General features: G+C 40.7%; 3 protein-coding genes across 3 annotated transcripts; 2 read left to right on the top strand and 1 right to left on the bottom strand.

The window, feature by feature from the left end:
- Window positions 1-2,982: 2,982 nt before the first annotated feature.
- maff (v-maf avian musculoaponeurotic fibrosarcoma oncogene homolog F) lies at window positions 2,983-12,547 on the bottom strand. Its single transcript, XM_031297985.2, has 4 exons — window positions 12,314-12,547; window positions 6,383-6,473; window positions 5,598-6,155; window positions 2,983-5,566 (listed from the first exon to the last, which is right to left on the bottom strand). Exons 1-3 carry the CDS (start codon window positions 12,400-12,402, stop codon window positions 5,712-5,714), a joined length of 624 nt encoding a protein of 207 aa, XP_031153845.1. The 5' UTR covers window positions 12,403-12,547; the 3' UTR covers window positions 2,983-5,566; window positions 5,598-5,711.
- Window positions 11,847-23,091, top strand: dmc1 (DNA meiotic recombinase 1). The gene is made up of 16 exons (XM_035997733.1): window positions 11,847-11,858; window positions 13,135-13,137; window positions 18,325-18,344; window positions 18,381-18,556; window positions 18,868-18,912; window positions 19,021-19,167; window positions 19,299-19,381; window positions 20,431-20,483; window positions 20,600-20,641; window positions 20,729-20,801; window positions 21,120-21,211; window positions 21,318-21,391; window positions 21,644-21,758; window positions 21,973-22,033; window positions 22,164-22,280; window positions 22,803-23,091. The coding sequence occupies exons 4-16, from the start codon at window positions 18,500-18,502 to the stop codon at window positions 22,870-22,872; spliced, it is 1,029 nt and encodes a 342-aa protein (XP_035853626.1). The 5' UTR covers window positions 11,847-11,858; window positions 13,135-13,137; window positions 18,325-18,344; window positions 18,381-18,499; the 3' UTR covers window positions 22,873-23,091.
- Window positions 14,127-17,273, top strand: tomm22 (translocase of outer mitochondrial membrane 22 homolog (yeast)). The gene is made up of 4 exons (XM_031297986.2): window positions 14,127-14,442; window positions 14,937-15,055; window positions 15,828-15,945; window positions 16,140-17,273. The coding sequence occupies exons 1-4, from the start codon at window positions 14,353-14,355 to the stop codon at window positions 16,212-16,214; spliced, it is 402 nt and encodes a 133-aa protein (XP_031153846.1). The 5' UTR covers window positions 14,127-14,352; the 3' UTR covers window positions 16,215-17,273.
- Window positions 23,092-23,429: the final 338 nt, after the last annotated feature.

Genomic DNA, 23,429 nt, shown 5'->3' with positions numbered 1-23,429 from the left:
TCCCGGCCCCGGCAAGTTTGAAGAAGGAAACATGGAGGACCACACGTATTCAAAATCCAAATTTCAGGAACAGGTGTCTTCTTCTTTGCCCAGAAAAAGAAAAAGGATATTGAAAAGAGCAAGAGACCGGCTTTTTGAAGCGTGAAGGCTACCGTAGCTCTAATTACGCCACGCAGTTCAAAGTCTTTGAACTGCGTGGCGCGAGAGAGTTGATTGCGATGTATGATCTCAACGCTAGATGGGAGAAATTCCGACACATCGGACCTTTAATGTATCTTCAGGTGTTGTCTTTGCAGTACTGTAAACCTTTTTTGTTACAGTGAATTCCATCTTACGGGTGCTAAGTGTATCAATTTAAACTCAAAATGTTTATATTTAAAGAGGATAATTGACCTCTGTGTAGGCTACTTCAGTGGTATTAAAGGGGAACTATGCCAATTTTCAAAATTCATACACGTTATTCCTATGGTCTAAGACTGTCCACAAATATCAGTCAACATGACTGACACAACTCTTTCCCAAATCCCAGAACTAGAGTGCTAAAACTCAAATTTGTGATGTCAAGTATAAAGTGTGGAGCTGCATACTTTGACGTCATGTTCCTGTCTGTTCGTTGATTGGCCGCCTGGCTGGGGATGGGTGTGTGGCCTATCTGCGCCCAGGCTGAGAAATGTCTGTGGAGCAGACAGAGGGAGGCTCAGAGGAGCAGAGGAGGCTGCCCTAACAAGTTGTGTTATTATGTCATCGTCTCTAAATGTTTACCAAACGAAATGTCAAGCCTGTGGCGACGCCGTTGGATGCCACGACCGACGAAGGAAGAGGAGCAGGCTAGCCGACAGCGAAGCCGAGGAACACCAGGTAGGCCTCAAACCCTTACCTTCCAGTCCGGGCGGTTAAGCAGATAGTTCCTATCATCATATGTACTAGCAAAACCAAGCTCTGTTAATACATTCTAGACACAACGAGAGTAAGCAAGTTCCCAGGGTTGGTAATGCCGTGACAGTACACATTTGTTTTGTTTTTTCAAATGCTATAAAATTGAATAAAATATAGGGCTGTGTATTGGCAGGAATCTGGCGATACGATACGTATCACGATACATGGGTCACGATTCAATATATTGCAATATATTTCGATACTGTGCGTAAGGCGATATATTGGGATTTTTTTTTTTAAGTATAATTTTAGAAAAACTAATATTTAAAAAAAGACAGTAGGCCAAAGTTCAGCCATAGCTACATTGTTAGCTTCTAGCAAAAAGTCAGGCACTGCTAGGCGAGGACACTAGTGGTGTGTCTGAGCATAGCCATCTAGCGGAAGGGGGTTTAAACACAACATAAACGTGAACCACTGTCTTACATGAATATTTTTGAACGTTTAAAAAACATTTTTAATTAAAATAAAAAATCGATATTTCCTTTTTGAAAATCGATACAGTATTGCAAAATAAAATATCGCGATACTCAAGTGTATTGATTTTTTTTCTTACAACCCTAATAAAATACCCACATTTGATTTAAGTAGTCAACTGATCATATATTTTACTTGTGAAGAGCGTTGTATGGAACCATCCACGTTATTTGTTTTGACAGTAAGCCAAATTTCAGATATAGAAACTTTTTGAAAATGGGTCAAATTTGACCCGAAGACAACAGGAGGGTTAGTCATGTATCCAGCCAATTTTAATAGCTCACGTTAGTGTACTGTGTAAACTGTTACCTTCATTTAATATTTTATGTGGAATTTTTTTTTTGCGGGGTGCAAATGCTCCACCACAATATGTTGCATTTCCATTTTGCACAGCCACCGTCGCTGCGTCGGTAAGTTTATAACCTTGACGTTCCACTTCCAGGATTGCTCCAGTGCCGCAGGAAATTCCGCCGGATGCTTGTATTTTCGCCGATTTCCACTTCCTTCCGCTTTCTTTTTTTTTTTTTTTTTATAGGAGGACTATGGTTAACAGCTCCTCAGATCTCTGCAGGGTAAATCGAGACAGCGAGCTAGACTATCTGTCCAATCTGAGTTTTCTCTCGCACGACTATTTTGCAGCGGCTCCGTGCGGAGCTTAGCGCCGCCCATGACGATTCTGATTGGTTTAAAGAAATGCCAATGAACCAGAGAACGTTTTTTCTCCCATCTCGTAATGCTGTGTGGAGTAGCCAGACCCTCCGCTCCGCAGCGTGTGGATGGTCTGGCAAAGTGAGACTACTGCGTTCGGGAACTAAGCGCCACCCAAGATGACTGTGATTGGTTTAAAGAAATGCAAACAACCCAGAGTGTTTTTTTTCTCCTATCCCAGAATGTATGTGTGGTGTAGCCAGACCTTACTCCACAGAGCTGTGAAGTTAGGTCTGGCGATGCGAGACTAGTCAAAAGATGTTATAGTTAACACTTTTGCATATGGGTACATTTTCTGTTTCAGAACTGAGAACACTACAGTAGAATTAAGCTCATTTGGGTATAAAAAACATTCTGTGGGTCCTCATAATCAGTCTCCTGTTAATAGTCTACTTGATGACATCACAGGTTTGAGACTTCTCTGGTTTCTGGCTCTGACAGAGAGTAGCTCATATTCACATTTATTTAATCTTTAATCTTTCCTCGGCCAAATAACATTGGAATTCTAAATTTAGGTGGTGTTCCCCTTCAAACCTGAAAAATTGAATAAAACATTTTCCCATAACCCCAACGGTCTAAAATAATTGGACTCTTTTCACCATCTGCCACTGTGAAAAAGTTTAAACTGTAGGAACAGAGCTTTATTTTGTGCTAGAAGGCCATCAACCCATGACAGATTTAATGTAACAAAATGTTGCATCGGGTATGTCATCCCTGTGCTGTTCAATGTTAAAAAAAAAAAAGAAAAAAAAAAAAACAGCCGAGTAAACAATATCAGTGTGCTGAGTCAGCATTATTTTGCATTATACTGCACGTAAATATGTACAGAATGCATGCAAGGTGAATCTGACCGTGACTTATTGATCGATTGGTCACAGAATGAAGAGGGAAAATTGCTTCTCAGGTTAAAAAAAAATAACATGTAAACACGTATAGTCTCACTACATATCATCTTTGGTCAAAAACTTTAGTTTCTACTTTAACCTCGAGTTTATCTTCCGATCCGGAGAGATAAACTTGTGCAACACATCCTAGATCCACTTCCTTTCCGTACCACGTGTGTGTGCATCTACTGTTCCGATCCAGCCCACAACCACACCATTTTATGTACAATATGTACAACATTTATTATAATTAATATATAAAATAGACAATGTACTTAAATTTTCACAATAGAAAAAATACAAGTAATAAATACAAAAAACATTTTTTTTGTTTTGCAAGTCTTACAAAACATCCAGCACGGTTTTGACAGATGTGAGACGTTAAAATATTGAGAATAAATGCTTTTGCCACACTGATTCATTCATATAATAGCTAAATATATGCCTCATATCTTAAGGAGTTATTTGCCAACACAGTCTAATGTGTTTACAACGCCTGCTTATAAATGATATGCTAGCACTATTCAGCGGTCTAGACTCCATTGAAACCCAGGCCTGTTTGAGCACACCTCGGCTGAATCAGGCCTGCCACCGATGGAGGTTTTCACGTGAGTAACGCCCCACCTCTTTCCACCTTCTTTCCCAGCCCGCCTTGCCTACTTTCTTTCTCCATCGTTCGACAACTCCTCAGCCTTCTTGTCTCCTCCTCATCTCAATCTTTCTTCCCACATTTTTCCTTTAACATCCTGTGGACCTGCCCCACCCAGCCAGTACACAAGTGACCTTAATTTTTCACACAAACGACATACAAATCATCATAGAAAAATAATATCCCTCCAAGAATCCACTATGACAAGCCAGTACAAACATGGCAAAAAAAATTAAACGCACACACACACACAAAACAAAAAAAATCATCATACAGCAATATGGCCATTGGCTTTGAGCATATTTCTACATAGCTAATAATAATTAACATTTTGTAAAGTAATCATCGTTGCCACACAACACAATAATTAGACGTGAGAATATCCCCGGACTAGTCGTAAGTAAGTACTTCTGAAAAACACATAGTACATCACAGCACTCGTTAGCTTGTCTTTTCATAACAACTACCTTTAAATACAAATAAAATATAGAATATATCTCTGATAAATGTCACTCAACATCTCGTCTCTCAACGGCACGTACAAACAGTACAAATAAGAACACAAAAACGGGAATGTATGCAGAGGATTTGCGTCGACTTCAGCGTGATTCCTACCAGATGCAACTCCGCTTTAACACGTTTGTAGCAAAATGACCAACGTTTGTTGTTGGCAGTCTAGCAGATATGAAGAAAAAAAAAAAAAAAGGAAGCCACAGCAGACTGTAGCAAGTTACTGCACAGTAGGGATTGTAAAATGAGCCATGCTGGATCATAGCTCAGCAAATAGCAGAATCCAGAGAAACTCTAAAGAAAGATGTGCGGTTGTGAACAGTCAACGACGAGCGATTACGGTCCATTTTCACCCCTTCCCCCTCTTAGTTTTGCATTCTTCTAACTCCAACATACACTGAAGGCACTGCATTATTGTGAGAAATGTGTACACAAGCAGTACAAAACTACTTTCCCCATCACGCGGAGGGGTAGAACAGGGGGGAAGTAGTGGCAGGTGAATCCCAAAACTAAAATGTCACAGAACAGCTTGAAGGAATTCATGATTCACAAATGCAGCATTTCTCAACCTTTTTCTGGACTTTGTGGCCACGTTTGTTCCCAAAATCCTCATGACCCAAGCACTTAGTCTTCTCCCATGACCCCGCCTGCATATCAAGTGACACCATGGTTGAGAAACTCTGCATTAATGACTAACTAAAAGTGAATGAATCATACTTTGGGACACTTCCTTGCACAGTAGCAGAGACACATGGGCCCCGGGCTGGTTATGAGAGCCAGCCAGTAACTTCAGACTACAAGCTGTACAAAGAAAGCAGCCGTTGTAGAGTGTCCGCTCTGCCCTTGCACGTTGCTGTTGGTCAGGTGCCATAACCTGAAGCGGCGAGAAGCCCCGGCGGCCATGCGGTAGCACGATCAGAGAGCACCAGCGTGAGAGCTGGACTTGTTGAGCCGAGAACATGTACAGTAACTCCGGTTGGGTTGGTCTGGCTTTAGTCAGTGTCCAGTTAGTAAAGTCTACCCCCCCCCCACCCCCCCGCGTGGACTGGGGACTGAGTGCGAGGGTTTTTGTGCGCGCGTGTGTGATGACTGCGAGTGAATCGGTGCTGAACGCCTCGTTCACACTAAACCCGCTGCGTCTATACGCTTTAAAAAGGTACATTTCAGTCAACTAAGCTGCAGTGTCATAGTACGGCATTAAGCGGCGGACACCTCCACCGGTCCTAGACTCTTTTGCAACGGTTCCTGGCCCTTGCTTTGGAAAACTAGTCAACACTGTCACACAGGAATGAATAGCTCCTACGTAAATAATCCTACGGAATTTCAAAATGTGAACGAGGCGTGACGCAGAGCTTAGTATTTTCCTACTAAAATCATCTTCCTGTTCTCCGTGTGTGTATATATATATATATATATATATATATATATATATATATATATATATATATATATATATATATATATACCTGCAGGTGTATGCGTGTGATTTTGCATTGCATGTTGTACGTCCCTGTCCATCCCTCACCCACCCCCCAGTCAAGCAGCTCCTTCTAGGACGGCTCCTGGTCCCTCTGTGGCTGAGGCTGTGGTGGACTCTTGACGATGGTGATGACCGAGGCGGTGTTGCGACGCGGGGCCGTGGCGAGCAGGTTGCCTCCTCCAGCCTCCAGGCCCCTGGCGAACCTCTGGAGCGCCGCCAGGCGCGCGCCGAGCCCCTCCAGCTCTTTCCTCATGCCGGCGTTCTCCGCCCCGAGCCTTTCCACCTCCCTCTGGAGCTCCGTTTTCTGCTGCTCCAGGGCTTCGCGCTGCGACACCCGCTTGACTCGGCAGCTGGCGGCGTAGCCCCGGTTCTTCAAGGTGCGCCGGCGCTGCTTCAGCTTCTGGATCTCGTCGCGGGACATGCCGCGCAGGTGGAGGTTCAACTCTCGCACTGTGAGAGACATGAGCTCGCTGTCCGACAGGACGGGCACATTTTCGCCACATTCCTGCTTTACCTGAAGGGGAAGGAAGAGAGGAGGAAATGGGAAGGGAGGGAGCATGTAGAAGGAAGAGAAGGGGGATGGGGGGGGAGAAACAGAACAAATTACATTGAAAAATGACTGATAAGGAAGAGAGTAAAACTTATCAACAATGACGTTCCCTCTTGTAAAAATAGTCAAAGGCTAACATGACTCATTCATTCTTCACTCAAGAGAGACTAACACTGAGTTTTCTGTGTTACCTTCAGGGCTTTGCTGCTTCTTTCTGATGACATGATCCGACTGTCTTCGGTTGTTTCCCCCCAAGCACCAGTCAACATAGATACAGACAATCTGCAAACACAGAAAGGGGACACAAGAAAAGGTATGTTATCACATGTGACTGGCCTGACATTTTACCATCCGCTCACAAGACAGCCAGTCATGCGCGATAAAGAAAAAAAAGGAGAACCCGCAGTTCTTTTATGCTTCTCCGAAACGCGCTCTCTCATTACAACCTCTGTGGTTTGATATAAAAAAGGAAGAGGTTTTGAAAGTGACAGGCCCTTTTCTGTTTAGCTGAAATAGTCAGGAGGAAGTTATCATGCGTCTAACCTTTGGTTGCTCAAAGCAGGTGTCCTAACCAATTCCCTCAACACTTCCTCTCGCCTACTACACAACACCAACGGCTCAAAACTTTCATGGTGAAAAAGGACCGGCAACTATTGTATTGTGGGATAGCTTTCTTACTGTTACAAGTAACATGAAAAGGACTAGAAACTACATCAATAACCTCTACTTACACAGAAAACAGTTGAAACTGTTTTTATATAATGTTTGCATTTAAACCTAAAATGAACATATTTAAATTAAATTAGCCCATATCAAAAATATGAGAATCATGGCCGGGTTGGTTCAGTGGGTAGAGCAGGCGCACATATACTGAGAGGTTTATGCCTCAACGCAGAGGTCCAGGGTTCGAATCCGACCTGTGACAATGTCCTGCCTGTCTTCCCCCTCTCTCGCTCTCTTTCTCACCTAGCTGTCCTGTCAAATTAAAGGCGGAAAAGCCCAAAAAATAATCTTTAAAGTGGCCATATGACTCATTTTCAGGTTCATAATTGTATTTAGAGGTTTTATCAGAATAGGTTTACATGGTTTAATTTTCAAAAAACACCATATTTTTGTTGTACTGCACTGTATTGCTGCAGCTCCTCTTTTCACCCTGTGTGTTGAGCTCTCTGTTTTAGCTACAGAGTGAGGCATCTCACTTCTGTTCCATCTTTGTTGGGAGTCGCACATGCGCAGTAGCTAGGTAAGGATCACATCAGCTAGCTAGCTGTTTGTTTCTACAACCTCAGTAGTACAAGGCAGGATTAGCCAGGAGACTTCTTCTAAATGAGGGCGCACTTCCAACTTTGCGTGGAATACCTGCAGAACAGGGACATGCAAGTAGTTCTTTTGTAGATTATGGTGAACTCGTGTGTGTTGTAGCAGTGTTTTGCCATTGAGAACGAGGGGGCTAACCGCTAGCATGCTAGTACTCTAAACTGAAACTGAATTGTGAATTGTGACTTTTCCTTGTGTGGTTCCCCCTCCTGTCTGACAGACATGGTGCTGGAGAGTGGCACAAATAAAGTCTTCTCTGTTTACACTTTTTAGATTTGACAGTTATTATTCCCGGAGAGAAGAAAAGGCCAAGAAAACGTTTACTTTTCAAATAGAAAATTTAAATACCTCCATTTGTAGAAGTGTAATATCCTTTCATAATTGGACGTTGTAAATTCAGGAAAGTAGAAAGCAAGAAAGAAAAAGCAACTTGCTTTAACTTAAAATGATTACACCAAGTTAGTATTAATACAATTCAAAGATTCACAACAACAGATTTCCCCAAATGTTTTGTCACAAATTGCTGTTAAAACTAGCATGATTGTTAGTGTATCTTCAAGGTTTTGTTGTTGATAGATTTACAAGAGGAAAGAGACAAAAAAAAGATCCCTCGTTTTGGCTAGTGACGTAGAAAACCCTGCAGATTTTTAACAGCTCAGGCAGGTTACATTCAGAAACCAGTATCTCACTCAAAACAGCATGGATGTTTTTTTTTCAAAGTTTGTATGCGTGTGGAAGCACCAGAGACACAAAATAACACCCCAAATCCCAGAAAAGGCGATATTTTTTTTTTCACAATATGGGCACTTTAAAAAACATATGAGAATGAAACGACAGAACTGTGTCAGCTTTCATTTACATTTTAACCGCTGCTTCCAGGAACAACCTGTAATAACAGCAGGAAGAGAGTTTGTTTGAGTCTGTTTGCCTTAACACTACTGTATTTGGAAATTTTCTCCCATTCTTCTTGCTGAACGGTTCTCACAGACTGCATGGGGACTTCCTACACTCCTCTTAAGGTCAACTCACAAATGTTGATGTGTGGGATTAAAGTCCAACATCTACACTGGGCCAACTTGAACTGCTTTTCCCCCTTAGTCACTTCTTGGTTAATTTGGCGGTGTGCTTCTGTAATGTTGATTAAAAAAAAAAAAAATGACTCTGCACTTTAACTTGAGGCCGTTTTTAGCCACATCACTTTCGCCTCCATCCTGACCAGAGCTCACAGGAGAGAAACTGCCACATGGTATGCTGATGAAAAGCTACGCCTGTTACAGCAAATCTTTTGACATTAACATATTATTGAGACCCACAAGTTCTACACTGACATCAATAAACCACAGGGGGTTTTCCCCACATACTGTAGAAAGTGAGAGTGTGAACTTTCATGTTTACTGCAACATTGGATTTTCTTTTTTAGAGTGAGTGGGTTTCCATTTGGTCTCTTTGCAGCCCAGAAGTGGTACAAAACACGAAAGAAATGTTAACAAGCATGGTTGCATGATAGTGCGTGTGCATAGAGGGACAAAATACAGTCAAATAGTTGCTTTGAGGTTGCTGAGGACCTTTTGACAGCTTCACCGATGAGCTAGCTAACTCCCTGCTCACTCATCATTTTTCTTTGTGAAACAGACTGATCTAGACAAGACCATGCTGTAGCTGAATTTCACCACTTCTTAAAGTGCTCATATTATGCTCATTTTCAGGTTCGTAATATTATTTAGAGGTTGTGCCAGAATAGGTTTATGTGGTTTCATTTTCAGAAAACACCATATATTTGTTGTACTGCACATTGCTGCAGCTCCTCTTTTCACCCTGTGTGTTGAGCTCTCTGTTTTAGCTACAGAGTGAGGCATCTCACTTCTGTTCCATCTTTGTTGGGAGTCGCACATGCGCAGTAGCTAGGTAAGGACTACTAGCCATTAAGGGGCCATCCACACAGAGACGCTTTTTGGTGCAAACGCACATGTTGAGCATCGTTTGGGCCCGTCGTCCACACGAATCCAGTAAACACGCTGCCTGAAAACGCACTTTTTTGAAACCTGGTCCCAGGGTGAAATATTTTTAAAACGGTTCCCTTTTGGCTTTGTTTGGACGGCGAAGCCGCATACTTATCGTATCGATGATGTCATCGCCACACCCCTCGACCTCTTACCCGCAGCCACTAACACACATGACTGCGGTGAAGCTATAAGCGAGCACATCCCATCTCCATGGTCAAACAAGCTCACTTCACCATAAATGTCTCTGCTCCCTGACACGTCCCTGTGCTCTGCCGGTCCTGGATTCTACACAAGATATATTGCTATATATTGTTATGTAGCTAACGTTAAACATTGCTAAAGCAGCGTTGGCTGCTATGGTTATCTGTTTATAAAGTGGAAGTAGACAACTTATCAACTAGCTAGCTAATCTGTCTGCTTATTAACTCCTTGAACGGATTATAGTAACTTTTAGCACGGCTTATTGTAGAAAGGCTACTGCAAGAAAAACGTGTACATTATCAAAAAGACATTGGATCATTGATGTTTGACTGCCGATGTTAGCGCGTTAACATTAGCTCTGCCAGCTAGCGCGCTGCAATCATGTCCGATGGCAGACAGAATTGCAAAATAAAACGCGATCCAACAGCACATTATACAATGTAAACAAAGACACGTTTTCTTGCGGAGGCCTTTATAAAATGAGTAGTGGTGAAAGTTATTATTGTCCATGGATGTATTAAGAGAACGTTAGTCTAGCTAGTCATGTTATGATGGGAAGTGGAAGTGACGATGCTCTTCTTTTCCGTTTTTTGGTGAATTTCTGTAGCAGAAACAGCGCCGCCTATAGGCCTGGAATATGAAGTAGCGCGTTGAGTCATTTACAAGTGGACTATTCTTGAAACAAATCCAGGGAAGATGGGTAAAAAAAGATCGTTTTGGTACGTGTGGACGTGGCCTAAGAAGCAGAGTATGAGGGCGTGCCACGCTAGCAGCTAGGCGAGCATTATAACGTGTGTTACAAAGTGACGCACGGTCGTCACGGAAGTAAAGGCTGGACTACAATAGAGCTGTTTGGAGCAGTTGGTGAACAGTGTTTTCTGTTGGAGATGGTAAGTCCCTTTGGGGTGGACTTTGGGGCTTTTTCACTTTGTAAACCTATAATATGCACAAAAAGACAAAGGAAAGGGGAAAAGCCAAAAAGCACAATATGAGCACTTTAAATAGTGTCTTTGCTGGGTACCAGGGTGTATTTATGATCTTTTTTTGTCTCTTTCCTCTTGTAAATTTATCAACAACAAAACTTTGAAGATACGCTAACAATCATGCTAGTTTTAACAGCAGTTTGTGACAAAACCTTTGGGGAAATCTGTTGTTGTGAATCTTTGAATTGTATTAATATTATAGTTTAACTAACTTGGTGTAATCAAGTTAAAGCAAGTTGCTTTTCTGCTTGCTTTCGACTGGGATAGGCTGACTTTCCTGAATTTATCACCCCCAATTATGAAAGGATATTACACTTCCACAAATGGAGGTATTTAAATTTTCTATTTGAAAACTAAGTTTTCTTAGCCTTTTTTTTCCACTCTGGGAATAATAACTGTCAAATCTAAAAAGTGTAAACAGTGAAGACTATAATTTGTGCCACTCTCCAGCACCATGTCAGGAAACAAACATGCTGTCAGACAGGAGGGGGAACCATACAAGGAAAAGTCACAATTCAGTTTCATTTTGAGTACAGTTACAAAACAAACAAAAAAATTCTCGTCCTTATTCCTAATAGTGAAATTGGAATTAACTGTACATGCAGGCCCCCCTACATCTCATGTACATCATGTGTTGATGTTGATCTATATGAACTAATAAAAAAAAAAAAAAAAAAAAAAAGACCTATACACTGCATTTCCCGACATGCGTGGGAAGTGGAGGTTGCAGCAATAGTGGTCGTCCAACCAGCCGGCGGACTCCGACTGTGTAAACCGAGGAGACCGCCGTTTCGTAAAGTCACGGTGATTCAGCAATAAACCGTTTGCTCAGCTCCGCCAAGCCTGCCAGTCAGTCCAAACCCAAGAAAACCAGCTGTGACCACGTCTTTCTGTGTTTGTCCAAACAGCACAGGATATCCACGTTTGTATTTCACTATAAATATCACTTTAGAGGACGTAGTACTTTTTTCAGTAACGCAACCTAAGTGAAACGCAACAAGTGAACGCAGCACTGCCAAACGCAAGCTACAACTAACGCTAGTTAGCCGGTTTTATACAGTTAAAACACCCTAATATCTATTCCGTTTTAATATTTACTGACTACATAACAAATAGCGAACACAGACAACCCTTTGCAAACTGAATTCATGAATTTAGCTAACGTTACATCCAGAATCCACCCTTATCCTTATAGGGAGAGGAGCTGGCCAGCTTGGGGTAAAGCGCTGCTGCTATAGTAAACAGCCATCACGAGTGCCCTCGACATCCATTTTAGTATGACTTTAAATAATCCATTTAAATTTGTTTCAAGACATACAGTTAAAAGGGGGAAGTGAGAACCTCATCTGGCTGTCAAATGTTACGAGAGGCATAAATATTAAGAGCGGGGCCAAATTATGCGCATCATCTTAAACATGCTAGTAACGTTAGCACTTAGCATCAACGGTTTCTGACGAGCTAACCTAAAGGAGATTAAAGCAAACAGCTGCCTGCTCACTTGTCCTTGGTTGTTTGGCAATCCCCCGGCGGATACAAGTCCTTTACTGTGTTCGGCTTTAACCAAAGAATTCGAGCTAAATATTTGAACGTTTAATATTTAGTAAAAAATTGAATTTACCTGCTGGATCGAAGCGACTCTAGCGACAAAATGTCAGTCCGCCTTTTCCCGGAATTACTCCGCTGCTCTCTGAGGTTGGATTCTTTCATTCACAAAAAAACACAAGCGACAATGACGTCAGGTCTAAAGAATGAGGGCGGAGCCAACCCCGCCCCCGCGTCGTACTCCGGGAGGATGTAAACAAGAAATCCCTGCATCCCAAAACTTTTCCATGACCGGCCCCCTTTCGCCATTCCCAGCAACAACAACTTCTCTGGAAAAAGATTAAAACATTGGGAGAGGCTTTAGAGTCACCCTTTATTGGAACTATTTAGCATTAGAAGCCATATGATGGTGAAGTTTCAAATCAAGCAGAATCCAACAGTAAAAACAAGTAGCCTACTAAAGCTAAAACCCACACACCCCACACACACAGGCTACTCATAGTTTACAGTATAAATGCCGTAGCCTATATGCTGAAAAGTAGCCTACATTGATGGCAGAATCGTTTTCACTGCTGCAACACAGACAACCATGTAGAGTTTGTCCATTATGTGTCTGTTTTTCTAATTCACATGGAATTATTATAAGGGATGGGACTATTTTATTTTATTTAGTGACAAGTTGATACAGCAGGGTATTTATGTAGCTGCCAATCAAAATGATAAATGAAAATGTATAAATGGCCAACATGTATTTTCAATGTACATGCTGTTGCAATAGTAGGCTATGTTCAAAAATTGGGGTTAGGAGCAAAGGTTCCACTTTGAACTATACTGTACATATTTTGAGTGAATGCCATTCATTATTTTGTTCTGCTGGTAGGCTGCATTTGAGCTGAGTTAGTCTCGCATTGCCAGACCTCCTGGCTAGTCCACACAACATTCCCGGGATAGGAGAAAAACGTGCTCTGGTTTATTGGCATTTCTTTAAACCAATCACAATCACCTTGGGCAGAGCAACGGAGCCTCTGCAAAATAGCCTCGGGAAGGAACTTGTTTTGGTGGAACATGTTTACATTTGAAAGTTGTTTTAGTCATGCAACAGAAAACTCAGATTGGACAGATAGTCTAGCTAGCTGTCTGGATTTACCCTGCAGAGATCTGAGGAGCAGTTAACCACAGTCTTCAGAAATCCACCGGAGTTTAGAACGCCAACACAAAGAAAGCGGAAGGTGACGGACATCCGGCCAAAAGTGGACATAGGACGGAAACTCTGGCGGCACCTGAACAATCCCGTAAATGAAATGTCGTCTTTATGGACTAGAGCTAAGTTGACACTGACATTGACCCATAAGGGAAAATGTAAATATTTTTGTAGTGTTATATTTCCCGACTGTTACCCAGCTCTGCTGACTGGCAAAGCAGAGGCAGATGTTGCCATGGCAAGCATAAAAATGCCTTTTAACAATATAGCCAAAAGGTGATACCCCTTTTCGCTATGTTGGTGTGTTTCATTATTGTTTTAAAGAATGTACTTGTTTTCCAATGCTTTATTAATGTTCTAACAATTGTTGGGTGTTCTACCAATCCTTAATAAGTATGCACTATGTAATAGTTCCATAACAATGCTAATTTAGTGGTCTAACATTATATGGGGGGTTTACCAATGCTTAATGAGTGATACACAGTTTTGAAAGAATGCAGTTGTGTAATTTAAACAAGCTAAATCTAAGGTCAGGTAAATTGGACTCAATACTAGGCAAAACGAACATACATTACATGAATATTTTTAGCCAGTTATTAATAACATTTGTTGAGCCCAATGGCTGCTATTAGACAGCCTCTACGGCAGGGGGCGCAGTTTACTTTAGGGTGAAGTACAAACTGACCCCTGCCCTGGGCTCGTCATCCGTCCCTGACAAGCCTCACGTTTCCCACTGTGACCTCAGACTGTCGTTGGACAGATGCACGCCTCTTAGCATTAGCTTTAATGAAAGCCGGTGGTAAATCATCAGAAATACACTAAACTGTCGGCTTTACCGTGTTTTCTAGCGACTTGTTCGCCGTGCACACAGCTTATCCAACCCGACAGAGAGGAGCGGGCTAGCAGGAGACAACATGGCTGCAATCGAGGAGCTTTCCCCCGCTGCGGGCCCGGTGTCTACCCGGCCCCCCGAGGACGAGATTGACGACGATGAAGATGAAGATGTAAGTGGCTGGTCATTCTGGTGTACTTCGGAAATGTGGATGAGGACAAAAATTGAACATAGAGTCGCACTATCTTGTTTTCAGCTTGTCTTTTTCTCGGCTAAACATGGCTAGCGAACATTGAAACGTTACCAATGCTAACTAGCTAACTACCTGAGGCGTGTGTTCTGGCTCTGACAAACCTTTTTTGAGTGCTGAAAGCATACACAATTGTTAGTTAAAAGTATTGTTTCGTCAAACTAGCGGTTCATTTCACTATCATGTTATTATTTTGAAAGTTACGACAGTGGCGAAATACTTAAGCACTGTGTTAACACTAGCTAAACCAACCTGTAGCAAACTTCAGGATGGACAAACCGTATTTCCCAAGTTTATAAAGGAGCGTGGATTTATTTCTTATGCATGCTTTTATTTAGATGAAATGCTATTTGATAGCGTACTCAGTCTTTTTGCACCAAAGTTTAGTGTCTGATGTTTGCATTTGTCTCCTACAGCTGGATGAGACTCTGATGGAGAGGTTGTGGGGCCTGACAGAGATGTTCCCTGACACAGTTCGCACTGCTGCTGAAGTGTCTGCACAATGCTCTGTCTCACTGGCCAAGAAGTTTTACAGGTATGGAGGAATGTATGCAGTGTGGCATGGTAGCCCAGTGGATCAAGAGATTAACTGCTAATTCGTAGGTCTGATCCCAGCAGCAGCATATTGATCCAGTCTTTGTTTGTTTTCTTGAGCTAGACTCACATCTGCCAAATGAGTACACTTTATGAATTGCTGGAAGCTAATTTTAGAAATAGAAGTCATTGGCTGGTCCATACCTTGGACTGGCACATCTTAAAGTGCTCATATTATACTTTTTGGCTTTTCCCCTTTCCTTTATTGTGTTAAATATCTTTTTGTGCATGTTATAGGTTTACAAAGTGAAAAAGCCCAAAGTCCACCCCAAAGGGACTTACCATCTCTAACAGAAAACACTGTTCACAAACTGCTCCAAACAGCTCTATTGTAGTCCAGCCTTTACTTCCATGATGCGTCACTTTGTAACACACGTTATAATGCTCGCCTAGCTGCTAGCGTGGCACTCCCTCATACTCTGCTTCTGACTGGCTAGTAGTCCTTACCTAGCTACTGCGCATGTGCGACTCCCAACAAAGATGGAACAGAAGTGAGATGTCTCACTCTGTAGCTAAAACAGAGAGCTCAACACACAGGGTGAAAAGAGGAGCTGCAGCAATGTGCAGTACAACAAATATATGGTGTTTTCTGAAAATTAAACCACATAAATCCTATTCTGGAACAACCTCTAAATACAATTATGAACCTGAAAATGAGCATAATATGAGCACTTTAAAAAGCAAACATTAATCAGGTTGTTAACTTGTTTCAGTTTTTCTCGCTCGGCACTCTGGGTCGGTACTACCTCCTTCATGATCTTGGTGCTGCCTGTTGTGTTTGAGACAGAAAGACTACAGCTGGAGCAGCAGCAACTACAACAGCAGAGACAGGTGAGTGTACATGTAACCAGCACCTGAGAGACAGCCACAGAAACCTAAGGTTTTACAGGTGTACGGAAGCAAGTTTTGACACACGCTTAGGAGTGAATGCAGCATGACCAGAACAGAAATTATAATCGATTAATGTGCTGTATGTGACGAGTACATCAATGAACAACCTGAATGAGCTCTTTTATTTTTTTCAGATTCTGTTGGGGCCCAACACTGGAATGTCTGGTGGGATGCCGGGCATGATGCCTCCTGCACCTGGCAAGATGTGAGACACCGGAAGGGCCAACGTGAACCTGAGATCTGCTGCCAACCAAACAGCGGGGCCGGTCGCAAGGAGAGACAGAGAGACCATGGAGAAGGGCAAAGAACTGCAGTTAAATAAAAAATAAAAAAACGGAAGCAAAAGCTGCTGCATGTCAACAGCATGGCATTAGGCTCACTCCAACTATTGGATTGGCTGATGGGATTGGAGGAGGAGGATGTGATGCGTTTCTAACACTTCTCTCTCGCTGTCTCTTCTTACTCCATCATCATTCAGAGACTTATTTCCAGGAGCACTGCTTCTATTTTTTTCTTTAGAGGATAGCGGGTTCAAGTGGATGCATTGAAAGACAAAGGGTTAATTGTATGTCTTGGTGTTTGCAGTCTGGAGAACATTGCTATACCTACAGTATGTGGGCAGTTTTGTCCACGATCATGAGCTTGCTGGTTCTACTTCTATGTGGAGAATTATAAGAATAGAGTATCTGACAGATAGGTCCAATGCACTGCGGAACACTGTAGACAAGGTTAACTGGTAGGAATGTGTCCCATAGATGGCCTCTTGAAGTTCTACATGCTCCATGACACTCTTTTTTTTTCTTCTATGTGGCGCATTCCTGTTTGTACATTGGTAACAGTTCAAAGTTGTACTATGTATGTATGTCAGAGTGCAATGCCTCTCATTTCACAGTTAATTGTTTTTTTTATTATATTGCTCTGATTTTAAGCAGTAGATTGTATAATTCAACAACACCAGGTTCCATGCTGTTTAACAATTCAAAACATTGTTGTGTCCTTTTCCATTGATAGTATGTGAAAAGTAAAATTAATTTAAGACAGCACGCGTCATAAGGTTTTGGACAAATGTGGTTGTGGTGGTTGATGACGTTTTGATGCTAAATGTCTCTATATTACCCTAACACGTCCAGTCTGTAGAGAATGTTGTTTTCTATTCTCTGTTGCCATCCATGTGAATTTACAATCTCTTACTCTGTTCAGTAAGCAAACTCTTGTCTCTATTTTGTGTTCAACATGACTGCAGTTATTAAAACACCAAATCAAATGGATATCCATGTGTTTTACTTTGTTATTAAACTGTCCATAAAGCATTAAATTATGATTTATGAATGAAAGACCAGACTAAGGGATTATTTTATTAGACATTAAAAAGTAAGCAATTACTTTTTTGTTTTCTAATATTACAATTATTGTAGAGTTTATTTCTTTTCACTGATTTTTTTAATCGCAAATCTATTTTATGTCACAAAATAGCAATTGTACTCAAATGCCTTATAAACCCTTTTTAACTTTTCACAGCAGGAAAAGTACAGGTGCAATCACAATGACTATGTATTGTGATAAGATGAAGGCACATAAATATGCAGCCATAATTAATGTTATTATGTACACTTGTGCTTGTCCTGCTGTGACATGTCAACTTATCTGCAGTGAGTGATGATGATGCTTCAGTTTTTATTAGTGTCGTGCATACAACTATGCCCAGCCCCCATGGCCTTATAAGAAACCACAAAAAAATTATAAACCATATCCAGAATACAGCACGTTCATTTTACAACAACAATATACTAAATAGAGTCTACAAAATAAACAATATGCACACAGTTCTTTTGAATGCCAGTGTCCATTGCTGCATTCACTGCTCTTTTTCAGCTCATCGTCCTGTTGGTTGTAATCATAGACTGTATCAAAGAATCGCTATTACTATAAATTGTAATTGGAACATGTTTTTTTTTGGCTTAGACAGTAACTAATGATCATTTAAAAAATTCAAACCCGCTACAAATCAATTCATGGAGTTGTCCATGTTCGCACCTGAAAGCAATAACGTTACTTGCATGCAATGCCATGATTAATATGCGCTCAACTGATAAAGTTATAATTTCCGACTGCACTTGAATTGGACAAAAATCCCGAATTCCCGCCAGTTTCCGCGCGCTAGCCCCTTCAAGATGCATAGAGCAATTTACGTATTTAACTCAAACTTGCATTTTTTAGTCAGTATCTAATTAATATTTAACGTAGTTGAAAAAGCAAACGTCCTGGTTCTGATAGTTTTACTAACAGTGTTGTTTATGTCGTGAGCAGTTGAAAGACCAGAATATAACGTTAGCTAGCTAGTTAAGTTAGCAATTTAGCTTAGCTACTTAAAAAAGGTTAGCTAGCTAGCTAAGTTAGTTGACCTTGGCTGAAGGCCTTTTCTGTATGAACCAGCAGAATCCATTTTATCTTCAACGTTTAACCTATAAGTACTAGCTAGCTAGCTACATCGAGAATGAAAGCCGCAGAGGATCAGGTTGTTGAAGATGATACTTGTTTCCAGGATGATGAGGTGAGATTTCAATTTACGTTAATGTTGAACTTTGATAATTTTTAACGTTAGTGGCCTTCCATGACTGTAACTTTACACAACATAAGTTAATATAAATCATTTGTATTCAAAACACACAATTTAGGTAACATTTCAAACAAAAATAGTTTGACAGTTTAATATTTTTTTAATAAGGTCTTTGGTAAATTATGGTTAAGTTATGCTACTGACGTTTTTAAGGTAAAAGCTGTATTCTTCCCTTACTAGTTAAGCTTAATGATACTCCTCAGCAACTACCTCATTTATATTTTCTTTTTCTCTAAACCTAACAGGAGTCCTTCTTCCAAGATATTGACCTCCTCCAGAAACATGGGATTGTGAGTACAGCAGGGCTGCCTGTGACATATAGTTAGAGTTGTCCCGTCAGATCAAAAGTCAGTTTTCTATGTGAGCATCTCTCTGTCCCTCCTATCCTGTGACCACAGAATGCAGCAGACATAAAAAAGATGAAGTTAGTGGGTATCTGCACTGTGAAGGGGATTCAGATGACTACTCGCAAGGCTTTGTGCAACATCAAGGGCCTGTCAGAGGCAAAAGTGGAAAAGATCAAAGAGGCAGCTGGGAAAATGCTGGTAAAAATGGGATTTTCTATTGGAAATATCATGTCATTCTTCAACCTGTGCTTCCATATTCTTGAGTCACTGAATTATTTGCGAACAGTACAGAACATTTTATGTATTAGGTCATTTTCTTTACATTGTAGAATGTTGGTTTCCAGACTGCCTTTGAGTACAGCTCAAGGAGGAAGCAGGTGTTCCACATCACAACCGGGAGCCTGGAGTTGGAGTTAAGATTTACTCCTAACGTTGATAACATGTAGACTGTAGGATTTACACTACTGAACATATTTATGTGTATTTAAAATTACATGTACTCGAGGTGGGAGATAGTGATTTACAGTATCCTCTAGAACTTTAGATGTTTTAATATTATGATATAGCTCAAATAGTTTTCATCATGGTCTTAACCCTTGTGTTGTCTTCCATTCGACCATGTACTTGTCGTCCTGTCGTACTTGTCGTTGAAAATCAACAATTTTTCTGACGTTTTCGTCTCTTTTATCAACACTTTTGTCTCTTTTTTCAATGTTTTTGGCTCTTTTTTTTTTTTTTTTTTACATTTAACGCTTCTTTTCACTACCATTTATAAACACCACTAACACCAACTTATTACCAGTTTTACACTCATTTTTGGAATTCATGGTCAGTACACCTCATTTATAGGAAATTATACCTAATTCTTGAGTTAAAAAAGCAGAAATAATGAATTATTTAGACTCATATTAGAGGAAGGACTATTACAGAAGGGTAAATGTCAATGTTCAGTCTGTTTTTGTTTTTCAAATGCTAATTTTTTTAATAAAACACCCAAAAGTCAATGAAAGTAGAGATCCTATCTTTTGTTGTACTTGCGAAGCGCGATGTATGGAATCATCCAAATTAGGTAGTTAAAAAGAAACCCATATTACTGATATCGACATTTTGAAAAACGGGTCAAATTTGACCCGAAGACAACACAAGGGTTAAAGGCGACACAGAGTAAATTGATGTAATTTTCCTAATTTGACTTTTCTAGCAAAGCATTAGCAATTAACACTGGATGCCTCAATTTGCTGGGTTATTTAATCCACATTACTTATGATTGATTTGTTAGAGCACCACTGGTCATAACCAAAATATTGTCACACTATAAATATCAAGGACTTTTTCGACTTCACCAGATACACAGACAAATAAAAAATGATGTTTGAAAGTTTGGTTTTCTTTTCGTGAATCCGTTAAAGTATTGCTAATTCAAAGTAAAGATGTTACAACATATATCTTTGATCTCTGCAGTAAACTTTTGGGTGGAGGTATAGAGAGTATGGCTATCACAGAGGCCTTTGGAGGTGAGATGTCTTTTTATAGATAACAATATACTGTATATGATATGATTACATTGTTTAAATATCACTCAGTTTGCAGCACTGGGTCAAAATGTTTACTACATGATTTCATCCTGCAGAGTTCCGCACAGGGAAAACCCAGCTGTCTCACACATTCTGTGGTGAGTAAGGAGCCTTTTGAAAAATGGCTGCTTCAAAGTGGTTGATAAAACATTGTGAAAGTCAAATTCTGTGTTGTTTTTGTCTAGTCACTGCTCAGCTGCCAGGCGAGGATGGCTACTCGGGCGGGAAAGTGATCTTCATTGACACAGAGAACACCTTGTATCCTCATAATGGGAACAACCACACACCATGTGACTTGCAGTTTGGTTGATGTTGTGTACCTCAGACTTCACTGAAGCATCACATGTTTGTTATTTGTTGTCCCAGGAAGAACCTTGGCTATAGATAGCACCAGTCAACCCATTGCCCCATACATGGCATTCTACAATGTGCTGATTTTGAAAACATGTTTATGAGAGATATTCCTCCAGCAGTTGTCATAATGTGACTATACAATTACTGCTCGTGTGTGTTAGTATATTTTCTTCTTGTTATTCTGTTTCACATTATCCTTGACTCGTACCGGTCTGGTTCCAGCCGTCCGGACAGACTGAAAGACATCGCTGACAGGTTTAATGTGGACCATGGTGCTGTGCTGGACAACGTGCTTTACGCCCGGGCCTATACCAGTGCGAACATACAGTTCATTTAGAACAGATAACTTTGACGCTATCTTTTGCCCGCAAGGTTATAATATTTTGGTGTATTAAACTTTTAGTCTTGCTCGCTCCTCAGGTGAACACCAGATGGAGCTGTTGGACTTTGTAGCAGCCAAATTTCATGAGGAAGGAGGAGTGTTTAAACTATTGGTGAGTAAAAGAATGAACTCTAAACTAAAAGCACATATCACATATTCATCATGTTTGTGGTTTTACTTCCACCCTTTATTTTGGTATTCACTATATTATTTTGGAACTCACTCATGAAGCTATTGTAGGGCAAGAATCAGCACTTTCTTGTTTTTCTTATGTTAAAAAAACTGGCATACATTCTAAAAGTAGGGATTCTTCCCTAGCTTTCTCATCCCTTCAGTCTCCTTCTTGTCTCCTCCCTGTTGTCAGATCATCGACTCCATCATGGCTCTGTTCAGAGTAGACTTTTCTGGTCGAGGCGAGCTGGCTGAGCGGCAGCAGAAACTGGCCCAGATGCTCTCCAGGCTGCAGAAGATCTCTGAAGGTCTGAACCAGGAGAGTGTGCTTATGTGCAAATATGTAAAAGCCACAAACATTAGCCATATCTTACCTGCCATGTACAGTACAGGGAATGTCTGCATAAATACATATTGCTGTGTGTTGACTAATTTAGCTTTGGTGTCTCTTACACGGTGGTCTCAAATATGTATAAAGGAATAATGATGATGAGGTTTGGTTTTCATTTATGTTTTTCTTAGAGTACAACGTAGCAGTGTTTGTCACCAACCAAATGACAGCTGATCCCGGTGCCGGAATGACGTAAGAGTCATTCTGAAAAAAATCAAGTTTTGTGCTTGAAATTCTGTTTAGTTGCCGACACATTGAGTGCAATATTGTTTGAAGCTTTTATGAGATGTTCATTTTTATTTGTGTCCTGTCTCTGTTTAAGGTTTCAAGCTGATCCCAAGAAGCCCATTGGTGGGCATATCCTGGCCCACGCCTCCACCACCCGTATCAGCTTGAGGAAGGGGCGTGCAGAGATGAGAATTGCCAAAATATTTGACAGGTTGTTGGCAGTTTTTGTTTATAATGTCAATAATGCAGGATTTTTCATAATACACCATTTATTCTCTAAAATAATGGCACAAAGTAATGAGTGTGTTTTCTCCGATAATGACTTCTTAATACTAAAAGGGTCTTTGCTGTAGTTTAACATTGTTTTTAGTGTGTGCTAAAGTAATGCTCCACCCCAAACTTATCTTATGATTTGAGTATTGAACATTCATTTTCAAAGTAAACCTGTCTTTATACATGCTCATCATCAACATAGGCTTACCTAAAGATATGAAAATGTATCTTGAAACACACCTTTGGTTGGATGATTTGATATAGTGGTGAGCATGCAGTGCATAGTGTAGGGCTGGCTTACAGTATAGAGATTTTATTTGAACTGGCAGGAAGGAAACTAAAAATGGTTGCTAAGACTTGATTGTTAAGGACTTTGATCTCAGGCATGACCCTTAGACCTAAATAATAATTTTATTAAAACATTTGTGACTCACATTTGCTCTTTCTTGATATCCTCTAGTCCCGATATGCCTGAGAATGAGGCTACCTTTGCCATCCTTGCTGGAGGAGTTTCTGATTCCAAAGAGTGAAGGATAAAGGAAGAGAGACACGCATGTTAGCAAAGCCTCCTGTTCCTGTCAGTTTAAAGTTATTTAAGGTATTTTTTAATGGATTTATTTATGTTAACTTCTTCAAGTTACACTGACAATCTTGGCCCTGGTACGATTAATATATATTTATTCTATTCATATGCTGTGTTGTAGTATTTTTCCTGTCTTTCATAAATACAATAAACACAAAAAGACATCCGTTTGTTATGTACTTTTTATAGTTCATAGTTCCTGAGATTGCTCAGATTAACTACAGATATCCCGCTGCTGCTTTCTTGGTGTTAACATGCTTGAAAGGCCTCCAGAGGTCATGCTCAGAAAGGGACATGGGTGTGTAGAGGTGCACCCATCCATTAACCTCTGCTTCAGCTGTTTCTGCTTGTTGGCTGTCGATGGCCTCAAACCGACATTTTTCATGTGACATTGTTGATAAGCCTATCTTTACGCTCACTAAAAGAAGGTATACATAACGGTGTCCGTCTGTATGCAAATGTTTATGGGTATGTTTACATTTTTAATGTGTGTATGTGTATAGC

The sequence above is a fragment of the Sander lucioperca genome, chromosome 22 (genome assembly GCF_008315115.2).
Source record: "Sander lucioperca isolate FBNREF2018 chromosome 22, SLUC_FBN_1.2, whole genome shotgun sequence".
NCBI lineage: Eukaryota > Metazoa > Chordata > Actinopteri > Perciformes > Percidae > Sander > Sander lucioperca.
Note: the sequence above shows the minus strand (reverse complement) of the source record. Positions and strands in the feature narration are given on the sequence as shown.